At 45.5% G+C, this 26,260-nt stretch overlaps 1 protein-coding gene across 7 annotated transcripts in view; it reads left to right on the top strand.

Moving 5' to 3' along the window:
* PBRM1 (polybromo 1) overlaps positions 1-26,260 on the top strand; it is an 85,829-nt gene that overhangs the window by 15,925 nt on the left and 43,644 nt on the right. For all 7 annotated transcript variants that reach the window (XM_077278154.1, XM_077278152.1, XM_077278149.1 and 4 more), the window contains exons 6-13: positions 666-782; positions 1,879-1,947; positions 2,035-2,133; positions 2,315-2,400; positions 2,720-2,811; positions 5,789-6,011; positions 12,282-12,423; positions 24,697-24,797. In XM_077278154.1, the coding sequence (XP_077134269.1) occupies positions 666-782; positions 1,879-1,947; positions 2,035-2,133; positions 2,315-2,400; positions 2,720-2,811; positions 5,789-6,011; positions 12,282-12,423; positions 24,697-24,797 (929 nt within the window). The remainder of the gene's footprint in view (positions 1-665; positions 783-1,878; positions 1,948-2,034; positions 2,134-2,314; positions 2,401-2,719; positions 2,812-5,788; positions 6,012-12,281; positions 12,424-24,696; positions 24,798-26,260) is intronic.

Genomic DNA, 26,260 nt, shown 5'->3' with positions numbered 1-26,260 from the left:
TTGCTGCGATAAAAAAAATTAAAAAAATCACATACTCACCTCTCGTCGCTCAGGCCCCCGGCACTTTCTATATTCACCTGTTCCCCATTCCACCGCCGCCGGCCGCCACTGTGTCTTCCCCATCCCAGCACGGACTGTTCAGGCAGAGAGCGGCGCGCACACTAATCGCGTCACCGCACCCTCTGACCTGAGCGTCACTGCAGAGGACGGGGAAGACGCAGCGGCGCCGGCGGTGGAACGGGGAGCAGGTGAATATCGCGCACTGCGTTATACTCACCTCCTGGCACAGTCCCTGGTTCCCCGGCGCCGGCAGCTTCTTCCTGTAGTGAGCGGTCACATGGTCCCGCTCATTACAGTAATGAATATGCGGTTCCACCCCTATGGGAGTGGAGTCGGGTCCATATTCATTACTGTAATGAGCGGGACCATGTGACCGTTCACTACGGGAAGAAGCTGCCGGGGAACCAGGAGCAGGTGAGTATGATTACACAGCTGCTGCTCCACCTCCCCTGCCAACCCCTGGGTATGACTCTAGTATAAGCCGAGAGGGGCAATTTCAGCCTAAAAAATGGGCTGAAATTCTCGGCTTATGCTCGAGAATATACGGTAGTAGTAATTTTTTTTTAAGCGGTAATTTCTTAAATTTTGTATCTTTTTCCCTTTAGACGTCTCAGAATTATTTAAGGCCAATATTGGAACAGTTATTGGAATCTGTAACCTCTGCTGCGGATCCTAATGGCAGGTTGATAAGTGAGCTGTTTCAGAAAGTTCCTTCTAAAGTGGTAAGTGATGAGATGTGACGGGAATATGCTCTGCCCTCACCGATCGTATTCATGAACATGGCTGTTAGGAAATCCCTGCATATGTGGACTCGAACATATTATTCAAGCACGCCGAGGACACTCGATTAGCACCGAGCATGCTCAGATAACACCTTACCCCAGCACACTAGCTCATCACTAATGACTACTAATAATTGACATGCCCGTTTACAGTTTCTTTGGCAATGAATTACATTGTACCCGTAAAAATACAGATGCTGTACAGATATTCTGTATGGAGTCTGTTTTTGTGTTTTGTTTTTTTTTTGCGCACTCATGGGCTTGAATGGGCAAATCTGACCTGATATATGGAAGGAACTAGTGCATGGTTCTGCACATTCAGCCCGTAAAACACCATTGCTCATCTGCACTGCCCCATTGTAAACCTATGGAAAGGGTCCCGTCTAATTTTTTTCATGGACAGCGCTCGGACTGAAAATACGCTGCTTGTACGGTGAAAGAGTTTTCCTCCAAATTAAAGAGGTTGTTCAGTGCTATATCATTGATGACCTATCCTTAGGTCATCAATGTCTAATCAGCCAGGGTTCAATATCCAGCACCCTCACCGATTAGCTGTTGGTGGCGGCGCCCCCGGAAGGAATGATCAATCACAGAGCTTCTCCGTTTTCTGATAGTGGGCGCCGCTGGGTACTGCACATTCACATCAATAGAAAGCAGATGTACAGTACCCACCTGCAGCCAATACCAGGGGACGGAGAAGCTCCAAAATTGAGCACTTCAGGCCGACACTGAGAACTGCTGATCAAAGGGGGTGCCAGGAGTCGGACCCCGACCGATCAGACTTTGATGTATGTTTTATTGTGGCCTGGCCAGGTACTGCAACTCAAATGCTGCTGGGCTGCAGAATTAAGCACCCCTACTGTAAAATTTACAGAGCTCTGCCCAGCAACCATTAACAGGGGATTGTTTGTAGTCCGATCCCCACCAATCTGTTATGTCAATGTCCATTTTTAAAGACAAGCAAAATGACGTTTCATTTTAATTGTTTGAAGATCTGTTTACCGATTGATTCTAATTTTTCATTTGTATTTTTCAGCATTACCCGGACTACTACGCTATAATAAAAGATCCGATTGATCTGAAAACCATTTCCCAAAGGATCCAGGTGTGTACACTGAGCGTTTAGCAGACTGTTGTCTCAGTCGGGGCTTATTCTAAAGGAGAATGACTCGTTGCTTCTTTTCATTTGCAGTCGGGTCATTATAAAAATGTAAACGCCATTGCCAAGGATATTGATCTACTAGCAAAGAACGCCAAGACCTATAATGAGCCAGGGTCCCAAGTCTTCAAGGTGAGTACATTATTCTGCTTTGTCTATTTTCTGCACTAAAATAAGTTTGTTTGTTTTCCAGGTGACTTGTAGTTCTCAGGTTTTTTAATTTTACTTTTTAATTATTGCAGTTTTTGCTTTGACATGTATCGTTTTTTTTTAATACATTTTGGGTATTTACTAATCTGGTGTTTTCTGTTAGGATGCCAACACAATCAAGAAATTGTTTGCACTGAAAAAGTCAGAACTTGAGTACACAGAATACTCGAAATCAAGTCTCCGCAGCAGGTGAGAGCCCGGGAATTATCGCTTATATACTGGTAGTTCTTATACTTGATAGAAAAGCACACCGCATATCCTTCAAGGGCAGGAGGTGGTTATATCTTAGTTTTCCCTTTTATAGTTTGCATTTTTGCACCTGAAGCGTAAAAGAGCTGCGGCGTTTAGATGTAGGGTGTTCATGTTGTGAGACCCTTTTGGGTCCTGACCCTACTGCTTACTGTCTGACACTACTAGGAATGAGTATTTTCCCTTGCTAGTGATTAATATTGCCTGTGAATAAGCGTATGTATAGTGGCTCGTTATTACATTTCACCAATTTGTTTAGGAACAAGCGTCCGGCACAAGGAGATCGATTGTCTGCCATCACAATGGCGCTCCAGTATGGCTCAGAGAGTGAGGAGGATGCTTCTCTAAACGGTAAGACCTCCCAGAACAGAACAGTTTTGTATTTTCACAGCATTGTGTACCATTGAACGCCACCGTAACTACTTATTGACCGCGGTAGATTAGAATAGATATGTTTAAGGACTCATGCAGACAGGCGTATACTCGGTTTGCGTGTGATCGGACCAAACATTATATCACTCTCCAACCATTGTTAGTCCATGGGGCTGTACACATGTCCGAGGAAACAATCGCAGCATGCATGCTTTGCTCCGTTATTTGGATCGTGCTCAGCCATGCAAGTCAATGAGTCTGTGGAAAAAAAATCATACCTCGGATGACATCTGAGTGCAGTTCAACCTTCACAGACTGACGTGATGGAGACATTTTTTTATCCATCTTTTCCTCATTCGAGAAAATGTGCTCAGGGTATGATCAGACCGATTTTCTCAAATGAGAGAAAATGCTGTCATGTGACCCTAACTTTAGGAGATGAAGGTGGGGCATGTTGGAATTAAGCATGTCCAATCCTTTGCACTGACCGAAGATTATTAAAAAAGATTATTCTCCTCTGAGCATTGAGAACACATTCACTGCGTGCCAAACAGAGCGTGATTGGATGGTTAGGAGGAATGGCTGAGCATTCGCCCGACCACTATTGACGGTGTATGGTCACCTTTACGGAGCGACATTACTTTCATTACACGCTTATGTACAATGTAAAAAGCATAACAGTACTTTACATGAAGTTTAATGGTAATATATTGACGTCTGTAGGATCTTCTTTGGTTTTTCATCACCTTAAAATTGAGTCCAAGCTGGGAAAGAAAGAATCCATCACCAGCAGTGGGAGATGGACCCTATTCAGTTATATACAGATCTGTTGGGTTTCCGTCATGTCATCAATTATTTTACTAGGAAACAAAACGGCCTAGTGTGCTGCTCAATTTTTCTGTTAAATACACTAGAATTTGCAACCCAAACACTGAAAGAATTAATTTTGCAAGAGAGAGATCTAAACTAGCCTGAATATCTCCATTAAGCATGGATACTTTGTCTCTCTGTAAAGGAAACTTGCTGAGGTCCTGTGATCACAGCAGCATCAGCACCCAGTGTGCGACAAAGGGGAGAAGTAAAGGCTTGTAGAATTGTTGCTTGTTACATTGTATCTGTAACATGGCAAACATTGATTAGAACGTCCCACGAGTCCAGCAGACATCTACTTTTTCCTAATTTATTAATGGCTGACCTTTTGAAGGGAAGAGCAGATGTCACTTTAAAAACACCCCCAATCTTCCCATAAATGTCAAAACCTGAAAGCTTGTGATAGGAGGAATGGATAAGTTGTTGCAAACTGCCTTTTCCTGCTGTTATGCCCCAGGAAACAATGTATCTGTTTGAGTTTAGTCATAAGCCCCTTATCAAACAGTGCTTTGGTCCCTCTCCCTGGGTCCAGGGCTGAGTCCTTTGGTCACTGTCCCTGGGTCCAGGGCTGAGTCCTTTGGTCACTCTCCCTGGTCCAAGGCTGATTCTTTGGTCACTGTCCCTGGGTCCAGGGCTGAGCCTTTGGTCACTGTCCCTGGGTCTAGGGCTGAGTCTTTGGTCACCGTCCCTGGGTCCAGGGCTGAGTCTTTGGTCACTGTTCCTGGGTCTAGGGCTGAGTCCTTTGGTCACTGTTCCTGGGTCTAGGGCTGATTCTTTGGTCACTGTCCCTGGGTCCAGGGCTGAGCCTTTGGTCACTGTCCCTGGGTCCAGGGCTGAGTCTTTGGTCACTGTCCCTGGGTCCAGGGCTGACTATTTGGTCACTGTCCCTGGGTCCAGGGCTGAGTCTTTGGTCACTGTCCCTGGGTCCAGGGCTGAGTCTTTGATCACTGTCCCTGGGTACAGGGCTGAGTCTTTGATCACTGTCCCTGGGTCCAGGGCTGAGCCTTTGGTCACCGTCCCTGGGTCTAGGGCTAAGTCCTTTTGTCACTGTCCCTGCGTCCAGGGCTGAGCCTTTGGTCACTGTCCCTGGGTCCAGGTCTGAGCCTTTGGTCACTGTCCCTGGGTCCAGGGCTGAGCCTTTGGTCACTGTCCCTGGGTCTAGGGCTGAGTCCTTTTGTCACTGTCCCTGTGTCCAGGGCTGAGTCTTTGGTCACTGTCCCTGGGTATAGGGCTGAGTCTTTGGTCACTGTCCCGGGGTCCAGGGCTGAGTCTTTGGTCACTGCCCCTGGGTCTAGGGCTGAGTCCTTTGGTCACTGTCCCTGCATCCAGGGCTGAGTCTTTGGTCACTGTCCCTGGGTCTAGGGCGGAGTCCTTTGGTCACTGTCCCTGGGTCCAGGTCTGAGTCCTTTGATCACGCTCCCTGGGTCCAGGGCTGAGTCTTTAGTCACTGTCCCTGGGTCCAGGTCTTAGCCTTTGGTCACTGTCCCTGGGTCCAGGGCTGAGCCTTTGGTCACGTCCCTGGGTCCAGGGCTGAGTCCTTTGGTCACTCTCCCCGGGTTCAGGGCTGAGTCTTTGGTCACTGTCCCTGGGTCCAGGGCTGAGCCTCTGGTCACTGTCCCTGGGTCTAGGGCTGAGTCCTTTGGTCACTGTCTTTGGGTCCAGGGCTGAGTCCTTTGGTCACTGTCTTTGGGTCCAGGGCTGAGTCTTTGGTCACTGTCCCTAGGTCCAGGGCTGAGTCTTTGGTCACCGTCCCTGGGTCCAGGGCTGAGTCCTTTGGTCACTGTCCCTGGGTCCAGGGCTAAGTCTTTGGTCACTGTCCCTGGGTCTAGGGCTGAGTCCTTTGGTCACTGTCCCTGGGTCTAGGGCTGAGTCCTTTGGTCACTCTCCCTGGGTCCAGGACTGAGTCTTCGCAGGTGCTCAGTAATTGTCTGCAGCACTGATGTAACGTCGACAGCGCTGCAGCCGATCTGTTAACTCCATTGTTCCTGTTGTTCGCTCAGGCAGAGGCGCTGAGCCCCTTTAATGTCTGCTGTTCGTCTTCTCTGCATTCACTGAGGTTAATAACATGGTGTTTTCTGTTCTATAGCCGCATCATCCATTCGCTATGAAGAGGGAGAGTCTGAAGGGGAAAGCATAACCTCATTCATGGATATATCCAGCCCGCTATATCAGCTTTATGAGACGGTGAGGTCTTGTCGGAATAACCAGGGTCAGCTGATCGCTGAACCTTTCTTCCACCTGCCATCAAAGAAGAAATATGGAGATTATTACCAGCAGATCAAGAATCCCGTATCTCTGCAGCAGATTAGGTAAACCCCATGTTCCAGATATTAATATGAGATTCCGTATTACCATATCCCTCTTACTAAATGTTGTTTTTTTGACCGATCCTTCACACATAGCTGACATCCAGAAAAGGCGAGAGCTGCGGCCACTCTCGTTTCCTCTGGATGTCTGATTTGTCCGAAGGATAAAAAAGTGAAGGCGCCGCTTATTGGCTGTAGTGAACATTGCTAGTGCCGACAGTGCTGGAACGGCGCCGGCTCCGAAGGTGGATAGAGGTGTTATATGAGCATGACACAATTGGAGATACTGATAAAAGCATTTATCAGAAAGAGGAAACTTATTTCTGATTTGTTGGAAACTATCAAGAATCCCATTAGACTGCACTTGAACTAGAAACATAACACCCGCCTTTATCCAGTGGCTGAATCCCTCCAGCCTAAAAAACTCCAGTAATTTTAGATTTTTTGCCAAATAGGCGTGACCCCGAGTATATTCACCAATATATAGCACTTGTTTCTTTTTTTCCCTAAGTTTTAATCATAAGGACTACTGTTGGAAGCTTGTTCTCAAAATCACTCTGATATCCCACCTCCAGGAAGGGCAAAATTGGAAATCATTGCATATGATCCAAACATATAGCATCTGAGGAGCCCTGTTGCAGTTTAAGTAGTAATTGCGAGGCCAAATAGTTCAACCACGGGTTAGCGGCAGCCAGACCTCTCTCCTTCCCCAGCATCTCATACTTGATTCAGGCTATACATTTTTTTTATGTCCATTCCCTAAACATGGCTTGAAATTTAAGAAGTATTTCAGGGAGAGCCAGCAAGATCGCTGCCTCGGGGTAACCCTTGTGCGTGATCTCTCCTTCAAATCACATATCCTTTTCCACTTCCTACCGACTCCATCTCAAAGCTATCTCCCAGATCTGCACATTCCTTATCTCAGAATCTGCAAAAACCCTAGTCCATGCCCTCATCATCTCCTGCCTCGACTACTGCAACCTCCTGCTCTGTGGCCTCCCCTCTAGCACTCTCGCACCACTCCAACCTATCCTAAACTCTGCTGCCCGACTAATCCACCTGTCCCCCCGCTATTCCCCGGCCTCTCCTTTCTGTTAGTGCCTTCACTGGCTCTCCATTATGTAGAGACTCCAGTTCAAAACCCTAACCATGACATACAAAGCCATCCACAACCTGTCTCCTCCATACATCTGTGACCTCGTCTCCCGGTACTTTCCTGCACGCAACCTCCGTTCCTCACAAGATCTCCTTCTCTACTCCCCTCTTATCCCCTCTTCCCACAATCGCATAGAAGATTTTTCTCGCGCATCACCCCTACTCTGGAACTCTCTACCCCAAAATATCAGACTCTCGCCTACCCTTGAAACTTCAAAAAGAACTGAAGACCTACCTCTTCCGACAAGCCTACAACCTGCAGTAACCACCGATCCACCGATCCACCATACCGCTGCACGACCAGCTCTATCCTCGCCTATTGTATCCTCACCCATCCCTTGTAGATTGTGAACCCTCGCAGGCAGGGTCCTCTCTCCTCCTGTACCAATGGGTGACTTGTTCATGATTGTGGTACATGTTTTTTATTATGTATGCCCCTTTTAACATGTAAAGCGCCATGGAATAAATGGCGCTATAATAATAAATAACGGTCAATCATTAGTAGCACCGCCCACTAGACTCCTATATACTGACACCAGAGACTTCAATTAATAAAATACAAGTTAACCCCTTCCCGACCTGTGACACAGCGTATGCATCATGAAAGTCGGTGCCAATCCGACCTGTGACGCATATGCTGTGTCACAGAATGATCGCGTCCCTGCAGATCGTGTGAAAGGGTTAACTCCAATTTCACCCGACCTGCAGGGACAGGGGGAGTGGTACTTCAGCCCAGGAGGGGTGGCTTCACACCCCCCCCCCCCCCCCCCCCCCCCCCGTGGCTACGATCGCTCTGATTGGCTGTTGAAAGTGCAACAGCCAATCAGAGCAATTTTTAATATTTCACCTAAAAAACTGGTGAAATATTGCAATCCAGCCATGGCCGATGCTGCAATATCTTCGGCCATGGCTGGAAATACTGGTCTGCCCCCCCCCCCCCCCCCCCACCGCCCCCGATCTACTCCCCAGTCCTCCGTTCGGTGGTCCGGTCCCCTCCGTCCTCCTGTCCGCTCCCCTGTCCTCCTGTCTGCTCCCCCCGTTCTGCGATCCACCCCCCCCGTCCTCCAATCCACCCCCTGTGCCCCGATCTCCCCCCCCTTCATACTTACCGAGCTTCCCGGTGTCCATCCGTCTTCTCCCTGGGCGCCGCCATCTTCCAAAATGGCGGCCGGCAGATTCGTTCGATGTACATTTTGAGCACTGTGATAAAACCTATCACAGTGATCAAAATAAAAAAATAGTAAATGAACCCCCCCCTTTATCACCCCCATAGGTAGGGACAACAATAAAATAAAGAAAATATATATTTTTTATTTTCCCCCCCACTAAAGTTAGAACTAGGGTTAGGGTTAGAGCTAGGGTTGGGGTTAGAACTAGGGTTAGGGTTAGAACTAGGGTTAGGGTTAGGGTTAGAACTAGGGTTAGGGTTAGAACTAGGGTTAGGGTTAGAACTAGGGTTAGGGTTAGAACTAGGGTTAGGGTTAGAACTAGGGTTAGGGTATGTGCACACGTATTCTGGTCCTCTGCGGATTTTTCCGCAGCAGATTTGTTAAATCCGCAGTGCAAAACCGCTGCGGATTTATCGCGGATTCACCGTGGTTTTTCTGCGGATTTCACTGCGGTTTTACAACTGCGGTTTTCTATTGGAGCAGGTGTAAAACCGCTGCGGAATCCGCAGAAAGAAGTGACATGCTCCAGAATGTAAACCGCTGCGTTTCCGCGCATTTTTTCCCGCAGCATGGGCACAGCGTTTTTTGTTTCCCATAGGTTTACATTGAACTATAAACTCACGGGAAACTGCTGCGCACCCGCAGCTGCGGAAACACTGCAGATCCGCAGCGTTTTCCGCAGCGTGTGCACATAGTCTTAGAATTAGGCTATGTGCACACGGTGCGGATTTGGCTGCGTATCCGCAGTAGATTGGCCGCTGTGGATTCGTAGCAGTGTTCCATCAGGTTTACAGTTCCATGTAAACCTATGGAAAACCAAATCCGCTGTGCCCATGGTGCGGAAAATACAGCGCGGGAACGCTGCGTTGTATTTTCCGCAGCATGTCAATTCTTTGTGCGGATTCCGCAGCGTTTTACACCTGTTCCTCAATAGGAATCCGCAGGTGAAATCCGCACAAAAAACACTGGAAATCCGCAGTAAATCCGCAGGTAAAAGGCATTGCCTTTTACCTGCGGATTTTTCAAAAATGGTGCGGAAAAATCTCACATGAATCCGCAACGTGGGCACATAGCCTTAGGGTTAGGGTTGGAATTAGAGTTAGGGTTGGAATTAGGGCTAGGGTTGGAAATAGGGTTAAGATTAGGCTTGTGGTTAGGGTTATGGTTATGGGTGTGTTGGGGTTAGGGTTGTGGTTAGGGTTAGGATTAGGGATTAGGGTTAGGGGTGTGTTGGGGTTAGGGTTGTGGTTAGGGGTGTGTTGGGGTTAGGGTTGTGGTTAGGGTTATGGCTTGAGTTGGGATTAGGGTTAGGGGTGTGTTGGGGTTAGTGTTGGAGTTAGAATTGAGGGGTTTCCACTGTTTAGGCACATCAGGGGTCTCCAAACGCAACATGGCGCCATCATTGATTCCAGCCAATCTTGCGCTCAAAAAGTCAAATGGTGCTCCCTCCTTTCTGAGCCCCGACGTGCGCCCAAACAGTGGTTTACCCCCACATATGGGGTACCAGCATACTCGGGACAAACTGGGCAACAATTATTGGGGTCCAATTTCTCCTGTTACCCTTGTGAAAATAAAAAATTGCTTGCTAAAACATCATATTTGAGGAATGAAAAATTATTTTATATTTTCACGGCTCTGCGTTGTAAACTTCTGTGAAGCACTTGGGGGTTCAAAGTGCTCACCACATATCTAGATAAGTTCCTTTGGGGGTCTAGTTTCCAAAATAGGGTCACTTGTGGGGGGTTTCTACTGTTTAGGTACATCAGGGGCTCTGCAAACATAACATGATGCCCGCAGACCATTCCATCAAAGTCTGCATTCCAAAACGTCACTACTTCCCTTCCGAGCCCCGACGTGTGCCAAAACAGTGGTTCCCCCCCACATTTGGGGTATCAGCGTACTCAGGACAAACTGGACAACAACTTTTGGGGTCCAATTTCTCCTGTTACTCTTGTGAAAATAAAAAATTGCGAACTAAAAAACAATTTTTGAGGAAAGAAAAAAGATTTTTTATTTTCACGGCTCTGCGTTATAAACTTATGTGAAGCACTTGGGGGTTTAAAGTGGTCACCGCACATCAAGATTAGTTCCATGGGAGATCTAGTTTCCAAAATGGGGTCACATGTGGGGGAGCTCCAATGTTTAGGCACACAGGGGCTCTCCAAACGCGACATGGTGTCCGCTAACAATTGGAGCTAATTTTTCATTCAAAAAGTCAAATGGCGCTCCTTCCCTTCTGAGCCCTGCCGTGTGCCCAAACAGTGGTTTACCCCCACATGTGAGGTATCCGTGTACTCAGGAGAAATTTCCCAATAAATTTTAGGATCCATTTTATCCTGCTGCCCATGTGGAAATGAACAAATTGAGGCTAAAATAATTTTTTTGTGAAAAAAAAGTACTATTTAATTTTTACGGATCAATTTGTGAAGCACCTTGGGGTTCAAAGTGCTCACTATGCATCTAGATAAGTTCCTTGGGGGGTCTAGTTTCCAAAATGGGGTCACATGTGGGGGAGCTCCAATGTTTAGGCACACAGGGGCTCTCCAAACGCGACATGGTGTCCGCTAAAGATTGGAGCTAATTTTTCATTCAAAAAGTCAAATGGCGCTCCTTCCCTTCCGAGCCCTGCCGTGTGCCCAAACAGTGGTTTACCCCCACATGTGAGGTATTGGTGTACTCAGGAGAAATTGCCCAATACATTTTAGGATCCATTTTATCCTGCTGCCCATGTGGAAATGAACAATTGAGGCTAAAAGAAATTTTTTGTGAAAAAAAAAAGTACTTTTTCATTTTTACGGATAAATTTGTGAAGCACTCGGGGGTTCAAAGTGCTCACTATGCATCTAGATAAGTTCCTTAGGGGGGTCTAGTTTCCAAAATGGGGTCACTTGTGGGGGAGTTCAAATATTTAGGCACACGGGGGCTCTCCAAACGCGACATGGTGTCCGCTAAAGATTGGAGCCAATTTTTCATTGAAAAAGTCAAATGGCGCTCTTTCCCTTCCGAGCCCTGTCGTGTGCCCAAACAGTGATTCCCCCCACATATGGGGTATCGGCGTACTCAGGACAAATTGTACAATAACTTTTGGGGTCCAGTTTCTCTTCTCTCTTTACCCTTGGGAAAATAAAAAAATTGTTGCTAAAAGATCATTTTTGTAACTAAAAAGTTAAATGTTCATTTTTTCCTTCCATGTTGCTTCTGCTGCTGTGAAGCACCTGAAGGGTTAATAAACTTCTTGAATGTGGTTTTGAGCACCTTGAGGGGTGCAGTTTTTAGAATGGTGTCACTTTTGGGTATTTTCAGCCATATAGAACCCTCAAACTGACTTCAAATGTGAGGTGGTCCTTAAAAAAAATGGTTTTGTAAATTTTGTTGTAAAAATGAGAAATCGCTGGTCAAATTTTAAACCCTTATAACTTCCTAGCAAAAAAAAAAAAATTGTTTCCAAAATTGTGCTGATGTAAAGTAGACATGTGGGAAATGTCATTTATTAACTATTTTGTGTCACATAACTCTCTGGTTTAACAGAATAAAAATTCAAAATTTGAAAAATTGCGAAATTTTCAAAATTTTCGCCAAATTTCCATTTTTTTCACAAATAAACGCAAAAATTATCGACCTAAATTTACCACTAACATGAAGCCCAATATGTCACGAAAAAACAATCTCAAAACCGCTAGGATCCGTTGAAGCGTTCCTGAGTTATTACCTCATAAAGGGACACTGGTCAGAATTGCAAAAAATGGCCAGGTCATTAAGGTCAAAATAGGCTGGGTCATGAAGGGGTTAAATTTAATCTTTTCCAACAATGCTATGTATCATTCTGCTCGGCGTCTCCTCCTCTATACCGTGCTGTGCGCAGATCACGTATAATGTGACAGGTTGCCTTTAAGTAATGTGCATTACAGCAGCAATTCCTAGTTACAGATGTCTTCCATGTTTTTTGCAGAACTAAACTAAAGAACCAGGACTACGATAGTCTGGACCAGCTGGAGACCGACCTAAATTTGATGTTTGAAAATGCGAAACGGTACAATGTCCCAAACTCCGCAATTTACAAGCGGGTCTTCAAGCTGCAGCAGCTGATGCAGGTAAGCGCCCCTCCGACCTCACACAAGTCTTAGTATCACGACTGATGGAAAGTAAAAGGTCTGAGTAATGTCTGGAGATTGTTCCTGCTTATTGAAGCTGTCCGCACACTTGGCGGTCAGGGCTGCATGGAAGAGAACTGCACTGCAAAAAATCGCACACTGGAATACCGCAGCTTTTACTTGTAAATTATCTCCATTTTCTAAGCTCCATGGCACAAAACCCCAACCTGTACGGACACCTTTACACTGTGCAAATGCATAAATGTGCTGTTGTAACCAGCCGTCAGCTTGGCTGTTGTGACTGGAACATATTGGATTATTTTAGGTGGTTATTGCTGAGCTTGTTTGTATTTCTAATTGTTCTTTGTGGATAAGAAAATGTTTGTGAACGTAGAACCTAGTAGATAATGTGATTGTACGTTTGGTTTAGAAAACGTCAGCTCTAAATGGATGGAGAAGGCTTGGCTTCACTATTAGTTTTTATTTTCTGTTTTTTATTTGTATAATGTATATTTTTTGTTTAATGTGTTTACTTTGAACTTCTTAGGTTTGGGGCATTTGATGTTATTTGGTCCTAATTAGAGATGAGCGAGCGTCCTCGGATATAGTGCTATCTGAGCATGCTCGGGTGTTATCGGAGTATCTCAGGTGTGCTCTAGTTATATGAACGAGTCCCCGCTATGTTCAACAGCCGCTACAGATACAGGGAATGTCTAACACACAGGCAATCCGTGCACGTGTCTAACAGCCGCAAGACATGCAGCCGCGGGGACTCGGACACTCCCAACACACTTGGCTAACACAGCATGCTCACATAGCGCTATCCGAGCATGCTCGCTTATCACTAGGCCTAATCTGTTTGTCTTTCAAGGGAATCTTCATGTCAATTGCCTGAGTGCATAGAAATACACTATTTTCGTAAATGAGATATTAAGTGCTTTGTAACATCCAGAGCACTTGGCAGAATTTTGCCTCTTGAGGGTATTTCCATCCTTCAGCACTTCCTACTCTAGTAGCCCCAATGTGTCTGTGACATCGAGCGCCAGTCAGGACATCTAACATCTGCAAAGGTCACCACTTTCCTTGCCTCTGTCTCTAATTGAGACATCAGTAGGTTACGTGTTTTTGAATATCCATATTGAATCAGGAGCCCCATATAATGCTCCATAAAGTTCATGATGGGCCCCATAAGATGCTCCATACAAAATACGCCCCATATAATGCTCCATACAGTTCATGATGGGCCCCATAAGATGCTCAATATTAAAATATGCCCCATATAATGCTGTATAAAGGTTGATTATTGCCCCATAAGATGCTCCATTGAGACATTTGCCCCATACAATGCTGCATAAAGGTTAATAAGGGCCCCATAAGATGCTCCATACAGACATTTGGCCCATATAATGCTGCTCAAATGCTGATTATGGCCCCATGAGATGCTCCATAGAAACATTTGCCCCATATGCTGTTGCTGCGATTTAAAAAAAACATGACTTACTCACCTCTCGTCGTTCAGGCCCCCGGCACTTGCAATATTCACCTGTCCCTGGTCCACCGCTGGGCGCCGCTCTATCTTCCACATCCTCTGCAGTGACTGTTCAGGCAGAGGGCGCGCACTAACCACGTCATCGCGCCCTCTGACCTGAGCGTCACTGCAGAGGACGCGGAAGACGGAGCGGCGCCCGGCGATGGAATAGGGACAGGTGAATATCGCGCAATCCTCCCCATTATACTCACCTGCTCCCGGCACGATCCCTGCTTCTTTCTTACAGGTGGTCTCCGGGCGCTGACAGCTTCTTTCAGCGTTGAGCGGGCATCGGTACCGCTAATTACGGTAATGAATACACGGCTCCACCCCTATGGGAGTGGAGTCGTGTCCATATTCATTACTGTAATGAGCGGTACCATGTGACCGCTCAATGCTGAAAGAAGCTGTCAGCGCCCGGAGACCATCGGAGATGCAGGGACCGCGCCAGGAGCAGGTGAGTGTGTGACAGCCGCCTCTCCCCCTCCCCCGCCAACAATGACTCGAGTATAAGCCGAGAGGGGCACTTTCAGCCTAAAAAAATGGGCTGAAAATCTCAGCTTATACTCGAGTATATACGGTAAATATAAAGGTATCAATGCCTTTCTCTTTCACTGATTTACATGTGTGTATAAACTGTGTATGAGGGGTATCTCGACAGATTCCCTTTAATGGGTGTGTGTTATACAGGGTCTATCATGCTGCCTATCACATGCTCCCCTCCTCCCTGCTCGGTGTGATGGCAGGTGCGTCCTGAAGGCTCCTGTCACCACCAACTTTGTACTAATAATGAATATATCTATAGCGCCAACATATCCTGCAGCAGTGTATAACTCAGAGGCGACATGTTCTCCTGTGAAGTACCGGGAGACAAGGTCACAGATATACAGAGGACACAGGTTGTGGATGGCTTTGTACGTCATGGTTAGGGTTTTGTACTGGAGTCTCTGGGTAATGGGGAGCCAGTGCAGGGATTAACTGAGGGTAGAGGCAGGGGAATAGCGGGGGGACAGGTGGATTAGTTGGGCAGCAGAGTTTAGAATAGATTGGAGGGGTGCGAGAGTGTTAGAGGGGAGGCCACAGAGCAGGAGGTTACAGTAGTCGAGGCGGGAGATGATGAGGGCATGGACTAGGGTTTTTGCAGATTCTTGGTTGAGGAATGTATGAATTCGTGAAATATTTTTGAGTTGAAGTCGGCAGGAAGTGGAGAAAGCTTGTATATGTGGTTTGAAAGAGAGATCAGTGTCAAGGATTACCCCAAGGCCGCGAGCTTGTGGGACTCTGGAGAGTGGGCAGCAGTTTACTGTAATGGATAGGTCTGTTGGGGGGGTTGTGTGAGATGGGGGAAAGATGATGAATTCTGTTTTATCCATATTAAGTTTTAGAAATCTAGCAGAGAAGAAGGATGAAATAGCGAACAGACATTGAGGGATTCTGGTTAGTAGGATGGTGATATCTGGTCCAGAGATGTAGATCTGTGTGTCATCAGCATAGAGGTGATACTGAAAGCCGTGAGATTCTATGAGCTGTCCCAGGCAGAAGGTGAAAATGGAGAAGAGCAGGGGCCCTAGGACTGAACCTTGCGGGACTCCGACAGATAGGGGGCGAGGTGAGGAGGTGGTGTGTGAGTGGGAGACGCTGAATGTCCGATCTGTTAGGTATGACGAGATCCAGGATACTATTGCAAAACAATGGGGAGACAAAGAGCGCAATAGGGTCTTATCCACGTTACACAGAGGAGAATATACACCAAATTTGCTCACCTGGTTAGGATGAGATTAGAGCATATAGATAGCGGCTGCTGCAGATCCACAGGTCTTCACCGACCAGAGAAATTAATGTCTTCAAAGGGAGATTAGTAGTTAAAATTCTGCGCTGCCGCTAAGATGAATTTCAGGAGAGTATAGTTGATTCACAGTGGTTTTATTCAACGCGTTTCAGGGGTCTCATGCCCCTTCATCAAGAAATACCATGGTGGTATTTCCTGATGAAGGGGGCATGAGACCCCTGAAACGCGTTGAATAAAACCACTGTGACTCAACTATACTCTCCTGAAATTCATCTTAGCGGCAGCGCAGAATTTTAACTACAAATCTCCCTTTGAAGACATTAAGATCCAGGATAGGGCCAAGTCTGTGATGCCAAGGGATGAGAGGGTCTGTAGTAATAGGGAATGGTCCACTGTCTCAAAGGCAGAGGACAGGTCCAGGAGGAGGAGGATACAGTAGTGTCACTTGGCCTTGGTGGTTAATAGGTCATTGGTGACCTTAGGCTACTTTCACACTAGCGTTTTTGGCTGTACGTCGCAATCCGTCGTTCAGGAGAAAAAACGCATCCTGCAAAGTTGTCTGCAGGATGTGTTTTTTCCCCATAGACTTACATTACCGACGCATTGCGACGTATTGCCACACGTCGCAACCATCGTGCGACGGTTGCGTCGTGTTTTGGCGGACCGTCGGCACAAAAAAAGTTACATGTAACGTTTTTTTTGCGTGTCGTGCCGCCATTTGCGACTGCGCATGCGCGGCCGAAACTCCGCCCCCTCCTCCCCGGACCTTACAATGGGGCAGCGGAAGCGTCGTAAGACTGCTTCCGCTGCCCCCGTTGTGCATTTCTTTCACAGCATGCGTCGGTACGTCGGCAAAGCAGCCCTTAGAGCAGTTTCAGTTTAGTGATGTGACCGGAAGCCAGATTATAAGCGGTCGAAGAGGGAGCAAGAAGAGAGGGGGGAGGACAGTTCAAGATGGACATGTTGTTCCAGTAGTTTTGAGGTATAGGGGAGAAGTGATATAGGGCGATAGCTAGATACAGAGGATGGGTCAAGAGAGGGCATTTTGAGGATAGGTGTGATTAAGGCATATTTAAAGCTTGAAGGAAAAACACCAGTTGTTAAAGGGAACCCTAACCCATCTCTTCAACCTATCATTATAGGGAGCCTGTCACCCCCCCAGGCGTTAGTAACTAAAAGAGACAACTTGTGCAGCACTAATGCTGCATTCTAACAATGTGGCTTTTTTAGTTATTTTTCATTGCACTGCAGAAATAATCGCTTTTTGGCCCTCTTACCTTCAAATCGCCACAGGGGCAGGTCTTTCCCCCCTAATCCAGACGCACCACATCCGTCATTCTGCGAGCCGGGCACCGCCTCCTCGGCGTTATTCAATTCTCCAGGCTCCTGCGCTGTCATATTCTGCCTTAGGCATGCGCAGTTCGCGCTGCCCGACCACTGACATCACTTGATGTCTTGCGTACTGCGCCTGCGCGGACCGAGACCCCGCCCCCCAGTGTGAATAAATCATAAGAGACTGCGGGATCTCTAGCCGCGCGTGCGCACAGGCGCAGTAAGCAACACATCAAGTGATGTCAGTGGTCAGACAGCGCAAACTGTGCATGCCCAAGCAGAATATGACAGCGCAGGCGCCTGGAGAATTGAATAACGCCGAGGAGACAGCGCCCGGCTCGCAGAGTGACGGATGTGGTGCGTCTGGATTAGGGGGGAAAGACCCTGCCCCGTGGCGATTTGAAGGTATGAGGGACAAATTTTAAAAAGTGATTATTTCTGCAGTGCAACGAACAATAACTAAAAGAGCCACCTTGTAAGAATGCAGCATTAGTGCTGCACAAGATGGCTCTTTTAGTTACTAACGTCTGGTGGGGGTGACAGGTTCCCTTTAATGATAGGTTGAAGAGATGGGTTAGGGTTGGGATGAAGACTGTGGTGAGGTTTGGGATGAAGTGGGATGGGATCGGGTCAAGTGCACAGGTGATGAGATGCGATCTTGAGAGTAGGGTGGAAAGTGGATCTTCTGTAGTGGTGGAGAAGTTGGTTGTGGAGTTGGAGGGCTGGGCAGTTAGGAGGAAGGGCTCTGGGGGTTGTCGACCAAAACTGTCTCTGATGTTATCAATCTTCTGCTTGAAAAATGAGGCAAAGTCTTCAGCTGAGATGAGTGGAGAGGGAGGGGGTGCTGGGGGACGGAGGAGAGAATTGAAGGTGTTGAATAACTGTTTAGGGTTGTGAGACAGGGAGGATATGAGAGATGAGAAGTAGGTTTGTTTAGCTGTGGCGAGTGTGGCCTTGAAAGTAGTGAGGGACTGTTGGAATGTGATGAAGCGCTCGTTGGAGTGGGATCTTTTCCATCTCTGCTCAGCAGCCCTGGAAGCTCGCCCTATTTTTAGATTTACCCAGTGTCATTCAGTCCACCCTCACAGAATCAATTGCTTAAATATGCACTAAACGTCAGCATAGGTGTCCATAGATACATTGCTAACAGGCTCACACTACATGCAACAAATGCTCAACTATTCTGAGTCTAATAAATGCATAGCATTAACAGCAAATGTAATCTATTTATATAATTGCATTGTAATGGTTTCATTTCCTGTTCTGTCCAGATGTCACCGTATCCCAGAATTCCAAGTGAAGGAAGTTCACGACCGCCATATTTACTGGAACAACATGTTCCATGCCTCCATCTAGTCATGTGTGATTACAGAAGATGGCTAGTGTATTACCTGTGGCCATGTTTGATGCAGGATGACCATACCTATACCATGACCTTGAGCTTCGAAGCTGCAGAGGCGATGAAACGCGCGTCGAGGTATAGTCACAGACCCTCATCCTGCATCAAACATGGCCACAGGTAATACACTAGCCATCTTCTGTAATTATACATGATTATGTAATTATACATGATTACATTTGTTAATGCTATGCATTTATTAGACTCAGAATAGTTGAGCATTTGTTGCATGCTGTGTGAGCCTGTTAGCAATGTATCTATGGACACCTATGCTGACATTTAGTGCATATTTAAGCAATTGATTTTGACTAATTGGTATGGGTGCCCATATTACTATTTGAGTATTCATTCGTATCAGGATGTTTAGGTCTCATGCTCTCTATGTTCTCTGTCACTGTTGATTATTCCATGTATGTCAGGGAATCCAGTGTCCCTGCCTTTTGTTATTTACTGAATCATTGATTTATTGTACTACTTTGTTTAATATATCTTAATATTTGTAATAAAAGTTATATGTATGTTTATATTATCTTGATCACGTTACACAAACAAAAGTCTGTTTTCTTGACCAACCAGAAATCAACGCTTAAATCCAAAAGCCAACATACAGATAAAAAGTCAATTCTTCTTGGTTTACTAAACAGTTGTTTGGGTAATTAAGATATAATCTGGTTTCTTCACACCGCAACAGCCTCGGGTGGAATTGTGAACCACCCGCGGCTGTTAACCTGTTAAATGCCGCTGTCAAACTCTGACAGCAGCATTTAACACGTGCTTCCATCAAGCGCGCCGCAAATCCCGCCCATTGGCACCCGTGTCACATGATGGCGGGTAGTCGATGGATTGGCATGACAACCAGAGGTCTCAAAACAAAAATATCTCCAGGGGTTAAAAACAGGCAAGGAGCTGCTTTACCTCACAAGAAGAAGTGCTGTCCTGTCTGTATACTCATTCTCTCCACCCTGCCCAGGAGCTGTGGTATGATCAGACCATGTCCCTGTACGTCAGACACAGCCATTGTACAGTACACAGCAGGGGCACATTTATAAGATTATCTCAGCACAGGAACATTTCATTTAAACATATTCAATTGTGGAAATTATTATTATTCCAAGAACTGTTGAAGAAAATCAACTTTAGGCTATGTGCACACGTTGTGGATTGTATTAGTTTTTGCCATGTTTTTTTGCCACGAAAACGCATACACAACCCATTGAATTCAATGGGATTCCACAATGCTGTGCTAATGCTGCGTATTTTTCCGCAACGGAATTGCATCGTGGGCATTGAACCGCTTATTTTCCGCATGGGGCTATGCCCACCATGCACAAAGTAAGCGGTTCATGTGCGGATGGCACCCGGCTGTGGAGGAGAGGAAACTCTCCTCCAGGCCCTGGGAATAAAAAGTCGTGATATTCTCACCTTCCGGCGTCCCCCGCAGCCTTCCTGATCCTCGCGATGCTCCCGTTCCCAGTTATCCCTTGCAACAATGACCTGTGATGAAGGCATCGCTGGGAACGGGAGCTGCTGGGAGAACCGCGAGGATCGGAAGGCTGCGGCGGCCGCCGGAAGGTGAGAATATCACTTTTTTTTAGTATTTTTATCATTCTATCTTTTTACTATTGATGGTGTATAGGCAGCATCAATAGTAAAAAGTTGGTCACACTTGTCAAACACTGTTTGACAAGTGTGACCTGACCTGTCAATCAGTTTTCCAAGCGATGCTGCAAGATCGCTTGGAAAACGCTAGCATTCTGCAAGCTAATTACGCTTGTAAAACACTAGTGTTTAGCGGGAATACACATGCCAATTCCGCATACGTATTTTCCGCGGCAGGGAGTTGCGGAATTTCCGCAGAAATTTCCGCGGCAATTCCGAACGCTTGCACATAGCCTTAAAATTAACTTTGTTCATGGGAAAAACCCCTTTAAGTTTGTCTTCATTCATCAGTATTTTATGCACGTCGTAAAAAGACGAATACTGCCAGGATGGAGGCCATACAGTGTCCAAAGTGACTCCGTCCACGTCATTCAAGTTAATTGCTCCATTGGAGTCCTCATTAACGTGCAGTATTTCTGGGAAACCGATGGAAACTCGGACGTAGTGCTCGGCCTACAGTATTGCACAAGTGTGAACCTAGATTTACTGGATGCTAATTCTTAGGACCAGTTTGCACCAATAATTTATTTGAGGACCTACACAATTTATGACATTCTGATTTTTTTTTTTTGTTAAGTTTTACATTATTGGTCCACACTGAGACTTATGTAGTGTTATGGGGACATGGACACAAAACCCCCCTATGATGCCCATTTATCTTTTGGCATATAGGAGGCTGTTCAATTCAGGAGACGTTCCCCGGTCCCGAAATCATGACTCGTACACGGGATGTAAAGTGCGGATGTGGGCTAGGCTGAATCCAGTTCTTATTTTTTTCTCACCTGTTATTAAATGGCCGATTTTCATCGATTACTGGTCCTTTTGTGTCCGTTTTTGCTATCTGCTGCAAGAAAAAAAAATAGAGGGAGTGAAAAACAGACAACACGCGAACGCAACGTGGATATTTTTTTTTCCCCAAAACTTATTTACTTGTGTGGTGAGTTTAGTCTGGAAATCAGACCAATGTAGGACGTGTGAATAACTCCATAGGATATAGTGTCGTGTGCACAGCGGACTGCACACGGACTAATAATAGTGAATGATTCATATATGTCATGGATTTTTCCTTCCTCACTCGGCTCCAGTAGTCCTGCTCGTTGTCTGCACATATTGTCTGCAGCCAATCACTGGCATCAGAAAGGTCCAATGTCTATATCCATAGTCCATATATAATGGTTTCTTTCTGCATTTTTACTACTTGCACAATAACTGGTTGTCGTCCTCTGGTTCTGGTGTGATGCTGTATAAGTGAATGCGTTCACGGCCTCCGATTGGAGATTCTTTTAGGGTTTCGATCACTAATAACAGGAAATATGATTTAAAATAAACTATTTACCAGTAGTAATTTCCCTCGAATCCACCATGCATGTGCGCCTTCATTTTCTCGTTTTCATTATATAAGACACACGAAGTAGACCAATGGACTCCTTTGACACTTTTAGCAACGGCTTGCCTTCTCTTAGAAATAAATGATCAGGCATGTTGAAATCCAACTGCCCAGTTTTTCTAAGCCTAGGCGGGTCCCACCGATTCTGTTAGATTCAGCCAACGTAAAGCTAATGCATATGTCTAGGTTAGTTTTGTCTGATGCCTGTCTTCCTTAGTGACAGATGTAGGTTTTTTTTCTGCCAGTCACCATAGATATGAGTTCCTTGGTGCATTTCATCATCCATTATTCTCCATTCATCATCATTCTCCATCCACCACCCTTCATTGGTCTTCCACCGCCCTCTATTCGTCTTCCACCGCCCTCTATTCGTCTTCCACCACCCTCTATTCATCTTCCACCGCCTTCCATTAGTCTTTCACTGCTCTCCATTGGTCTTCCACCGCCCGCCATTGGTCTCCCACCTCCTTCCATTGGTCTTCCACTGCATTCTATGTGCCTTCCACCTCCCTCCATGCGCCTTCCACCTCCCTCCATTGGCCTTCCACCTCCCTCCATGCACCTTCCACCTCCCTCCATTGGCCTTCCACCGCCCTCCTTTCGCCTTCCACCTCCCTCCTTTTGCCTTCCACCTCCCTCCTTTTGCCTTCCACCTCCCTCCTTTCGCCATCCACCTCTCTCCTTTCGCCTTCCACCTCCCTCCTTTCGCCCTCCACCGCCCTTCATTCGCCTTCCACCGCCCTTTATTCGCCTTCCACCGCCCTTTATTCGCCTTCCACCGCCCTTTATTCGCCTTCCACCGCCCTTTATTCGCCATCCACCGCCCTTTATTCGCCATCCACCGCCCTTTATTCGCCATCCACCGCCCTTCATTCGCCTTCCATTGCCTTCATTCGCCCTCCATTCATCATCATGATCCCATCTCACCCCATCATGCTCATATCTGCTATATGTCCAGAATTACCTACCCTTGTCTGTGGATAGGACCCTAATAATGTAAGAATTGCTCCTTTGCTGGATATTACTTGTGCAGTAGTTTTCTTGTAGTTGCTTATTATGGAAGAGTACAAGACCCCTTGATATCTCTGAATTACAGTCGACCAAGAAAGTTAATTATAAGAAATTGCAGAAGGGACTTTTGTACATAGGGACAAGAAATGGTGGCGGCTCAGCGCTGAAATCTCCTTTCATGGTCCCTTCTTCTGCATAGATGTCATGGGGCTAAAGATTTGACAAAACAAATTAGTTCAGCATTCAAAAGTTAAAATAAATTTTTACTCCATGTTTTATAAAGGCCACAGTGTACATCAGCTCAACAGTAAAGACGGTAACAAGTTTCGAGTGCAGTATGTCACAAGTTGCGTGTGAATGTATGGCGCGTGCTCAGGAGGGGCGACCGCGTCCATAAAAGTAAGATCTATCAAAAATAGATAAAAAAAAAAATGAACCCATACCGTAAACACAGTAAAGAAAAAATAAATATAAGCTGCACAATTGACATTCTTTAGTCACTACACTTCCCTCTGATTAAAAAAAAAAAAAATGTGAATATTTAAAATAGAACAAAATCATTTTATGGCCCCAAAATAGTATCAGTAAACACTTCACCTCGCTACGAAAAAAAGCCCTAACACCGCTCCATTGATTACAAAAAAAAAAAAAGTTACGGTTCTCAGGAAGCAATAATTTAAAAAATGTATAACTCTCTTTTTGGTGTTTGCTTAAAGGGAATCTGTCACCAGTTTTTGCAAATTAATCTGAGAGTAGCATAATGTAGGGACTGAGACCCTGATTCCACTGATGTATTTACTCTACTGCCTGCTGTAGATATACGAAAACCATTGTTTTATCAGCAGGAAATTATCTGATTAGCAGATTTTTGCCTATGACACCCTTGAATGGATTTTCCCAGCACTGCTCTAGGTGATTGATAAGGATCTCGGTATGGGAGAGACCTGTCAGTCAGCTGGTGTTCTCTCCTCTCTGCTATGGTCCCTGACCCAATCCTTTAACTATAGTCTGACTGTCGTGCAGCCAGGCTCCTATTCATGCTGCCCGTTATTTGGACACAATGAACGAAGTGACAACTTCCCTTTTAATCCTATGTGTTGTGTGAGCAAGATGTGCTCCGTAGGAGACCCATAAAGGGGTGGTCACGTGTTCTTATGGTGCACCTCCTACTCGCTATCTTAAAGAGTGAGACTGCTTGAAACGCGTCAGTGCTTTTTATTATTGAATCCTAGAAAAGATGAAGTCGGAAGGGACGTCCAGGGTCATCGTGTCCAACCCCTTTCTCAGTGCAGGAGTCACTAAACCATCTCAGACATCTGTTCAACCTCTGAAGACCTCCATTGAAGGAGAACTCACCACCTCTCGTGGCAGCCTGTTCAACTCATTGATCACCCTATGCTGATGTCGACTAACTTTTATGAAGATGGAATAAAGATTTATCGTTTTGATCCAGTTTTTGTTGAAGGGGATTTCATTTCTGTGCTTACACTATGTCATTTTGCCCACTACACAGTGTCCTCTGATGTCCAGCAGGGCTGTGCTTCGAGCTTTGGGGGTCTTTTCTGTGTGAACACCTTGACTGGTGGGCTCTTTCTACTTTTGCAATGTTCTTAAAGGGTTCTTATGATATTGATGACAGATTCAGATTATCCTCTCTGGAGAATGGAAGCTGACCTTCAGCACTCGGCAGCGGCTGCTACACATTGAATAGAGCTGCGCAGTGCAGCTCCAGTCGGTGTTTACGGATGATCGATGGTAGCGTTGGGTGTCGGACCCCCCAGCAGTGTGATATTGATGCTGATTGGTCGTCAATATCATGACCGGAGTTCCCCTTTCATGATAATAGTTGAGGCTTTCTGGATTTTTGTTAGCCGGGAGTTATTTTTATGGCTTTGCCTGCAGCCGGAGGAGAGGCACAACGCACACAATCCACTGTTTGACAACCGGCGCCGGCGTTGTTGCACCTGACAAGATGTAAATGTTTCTAAGCTGCTGTATCGCAGATCCGTGACGCTTTTAATATTTATATACTGACACCAGTTGTAGCCCTTTTTTTTTTTTTTTTTTTTTCCGAGTGAAACTGATCTATGCAGCTGTTTAATATTCATGTATTCTGGGAACGTTTGGCAGAGCGAGGCTGACTCTGGAGATTTGTTCTTTATTTTCAGGCAAAAAAGAAAGAGCTGGCTCGCAGAGACCTCGACATAGAGGACGGCGACAGCATGATCTCCTCCGCCACATCTGATACCGGCAGCGCAAAGAGGAAGAGGTACGTTTCCCACCGCCGGAATCTCCAGCATCTCTGCATCCATTGTCGTCAGGCTGCAGCCTGTAGGCCGGGGTCTCACTCAATTGTTCCGGAGGTGGATCCTTTATTCTCAGATAAGGGGACGGTAACGCTGCTAATAGTATCATGAATCACAGCGAGCAGGTCATCATGGAGCTCAGGAAGCATAATCCTATACTATTGCCCTGATTCATCATTTTGCTTCTTTTTTTTTTTTTTTATATATATTTTCTTTTTTTTTTTTATATTTTCTTTTTTTTTGTGTGTCTGGTCTTGCACCAAATTGGGCACACAATGTTTGATCGATTCTGCCCAAATTCACAGACGCTATTTTTTGGTGGTATTTTAATTTCATTTTATTTATTTATTTTTTGTGCCTTTTTTTAGCGTAAAAAAAAAATGGGACAATCCTGTAAAAATATCGCACGCGTATGCAAAGAAAAATGTATTTTGTACTCTTATTACAATGATGCATTGGGCTAAAACATTTGGATAACCAAAATAACATCGCGCTAAAAATAAAATAGCGTTAAAATCAGGTAAAGTTTTTAAGAAAATGTTTGCATTAATTCTTTACGTTTTTTCAATTGCTAAAAAAATTTTCTTTTGATGGCACCTTCCCTTTTAAAGGTGCAAATTGAATAAAAAAAAATACTATTAAAACAATTACAATTTGCTACAGAAAAAAAAGGCACACAAGCAATGAGGAAGCGGCCACTCTGTGCGTACTGTGACTAATAATTCTGCAGCTTTGTGTTCTCATTTTGTGGCTCTGTCCTGTTTATAATAGTAATACTGCTCTTGAATTGTTTGGGTATTGATCTGCTTAAAATTTGTTACAATTTTATCTAAGGGCAACGTAAGGTAGTAATAGGCTGATTTTTCTTGTATCTTTTAGTTTTGGAGACACATACTGTATGTTTTATCCACAGGCATTGCTTGTGAGAAAAGTCAGGAGTCCTCGGCATTCATGAGCCGCGTGCTGACCTCTTCTGATTGAGAATTTCTCCTTGTGCAGTGTCGGAGGGCAGGGATAGCCGGACCCTCTAAATATCTCCCTGACCTGAGGCCGCTTTAGTTTCCTATGGACCAGTTGAACCAGTGGTTGACTAGTTGGTGCAGAGTGAGGGAATCCCAGCTTCTAGAAAGCTTGACATCTTGCTCTACCGTCTCTGATAAGAGCATGGTGTTGGCCTGGGATTTGTTCTTCTAGATCACCCTGTTGTCACATGAAAACATTTTATATATAAAAAAAAAAAAAAAAAAAAGTCCCTCGACCAAAACTGCGCTGCCAACTACAGACTTGTCTCTAATCTTAAAAAAACCAAAGACAAATATAAATGGAATCCTAGACTACAAAACGAAAACCAAGACACAAGGATTCCTAAAATATAACTTTTAATATATAAAGTTAAAATGACAAAGTTCTATAATTGAGGACAACA

The sequence above is a fragment of the Ranitomeya variabilis genome, chromosome 8 (genome assembly GCF_051348905.1).
Source record: "Ranitomeya variabilis isolate aRanVar5 chromosome 8, aRanVar5.hap1, whole genome shotgun sequence".
Taxonomy (NCBI): Eukaryota; Metazoa; Chordata; class Amphibia; order Anura; family Dendrobatidae; genus Ranitomeya; species Ranitomeya variabilis.
The sequence above is the reverse complement of the archived record's forward strand: the minus strand, read 5'-3'. Positions and strand labels throughout refer to the sequence as shown.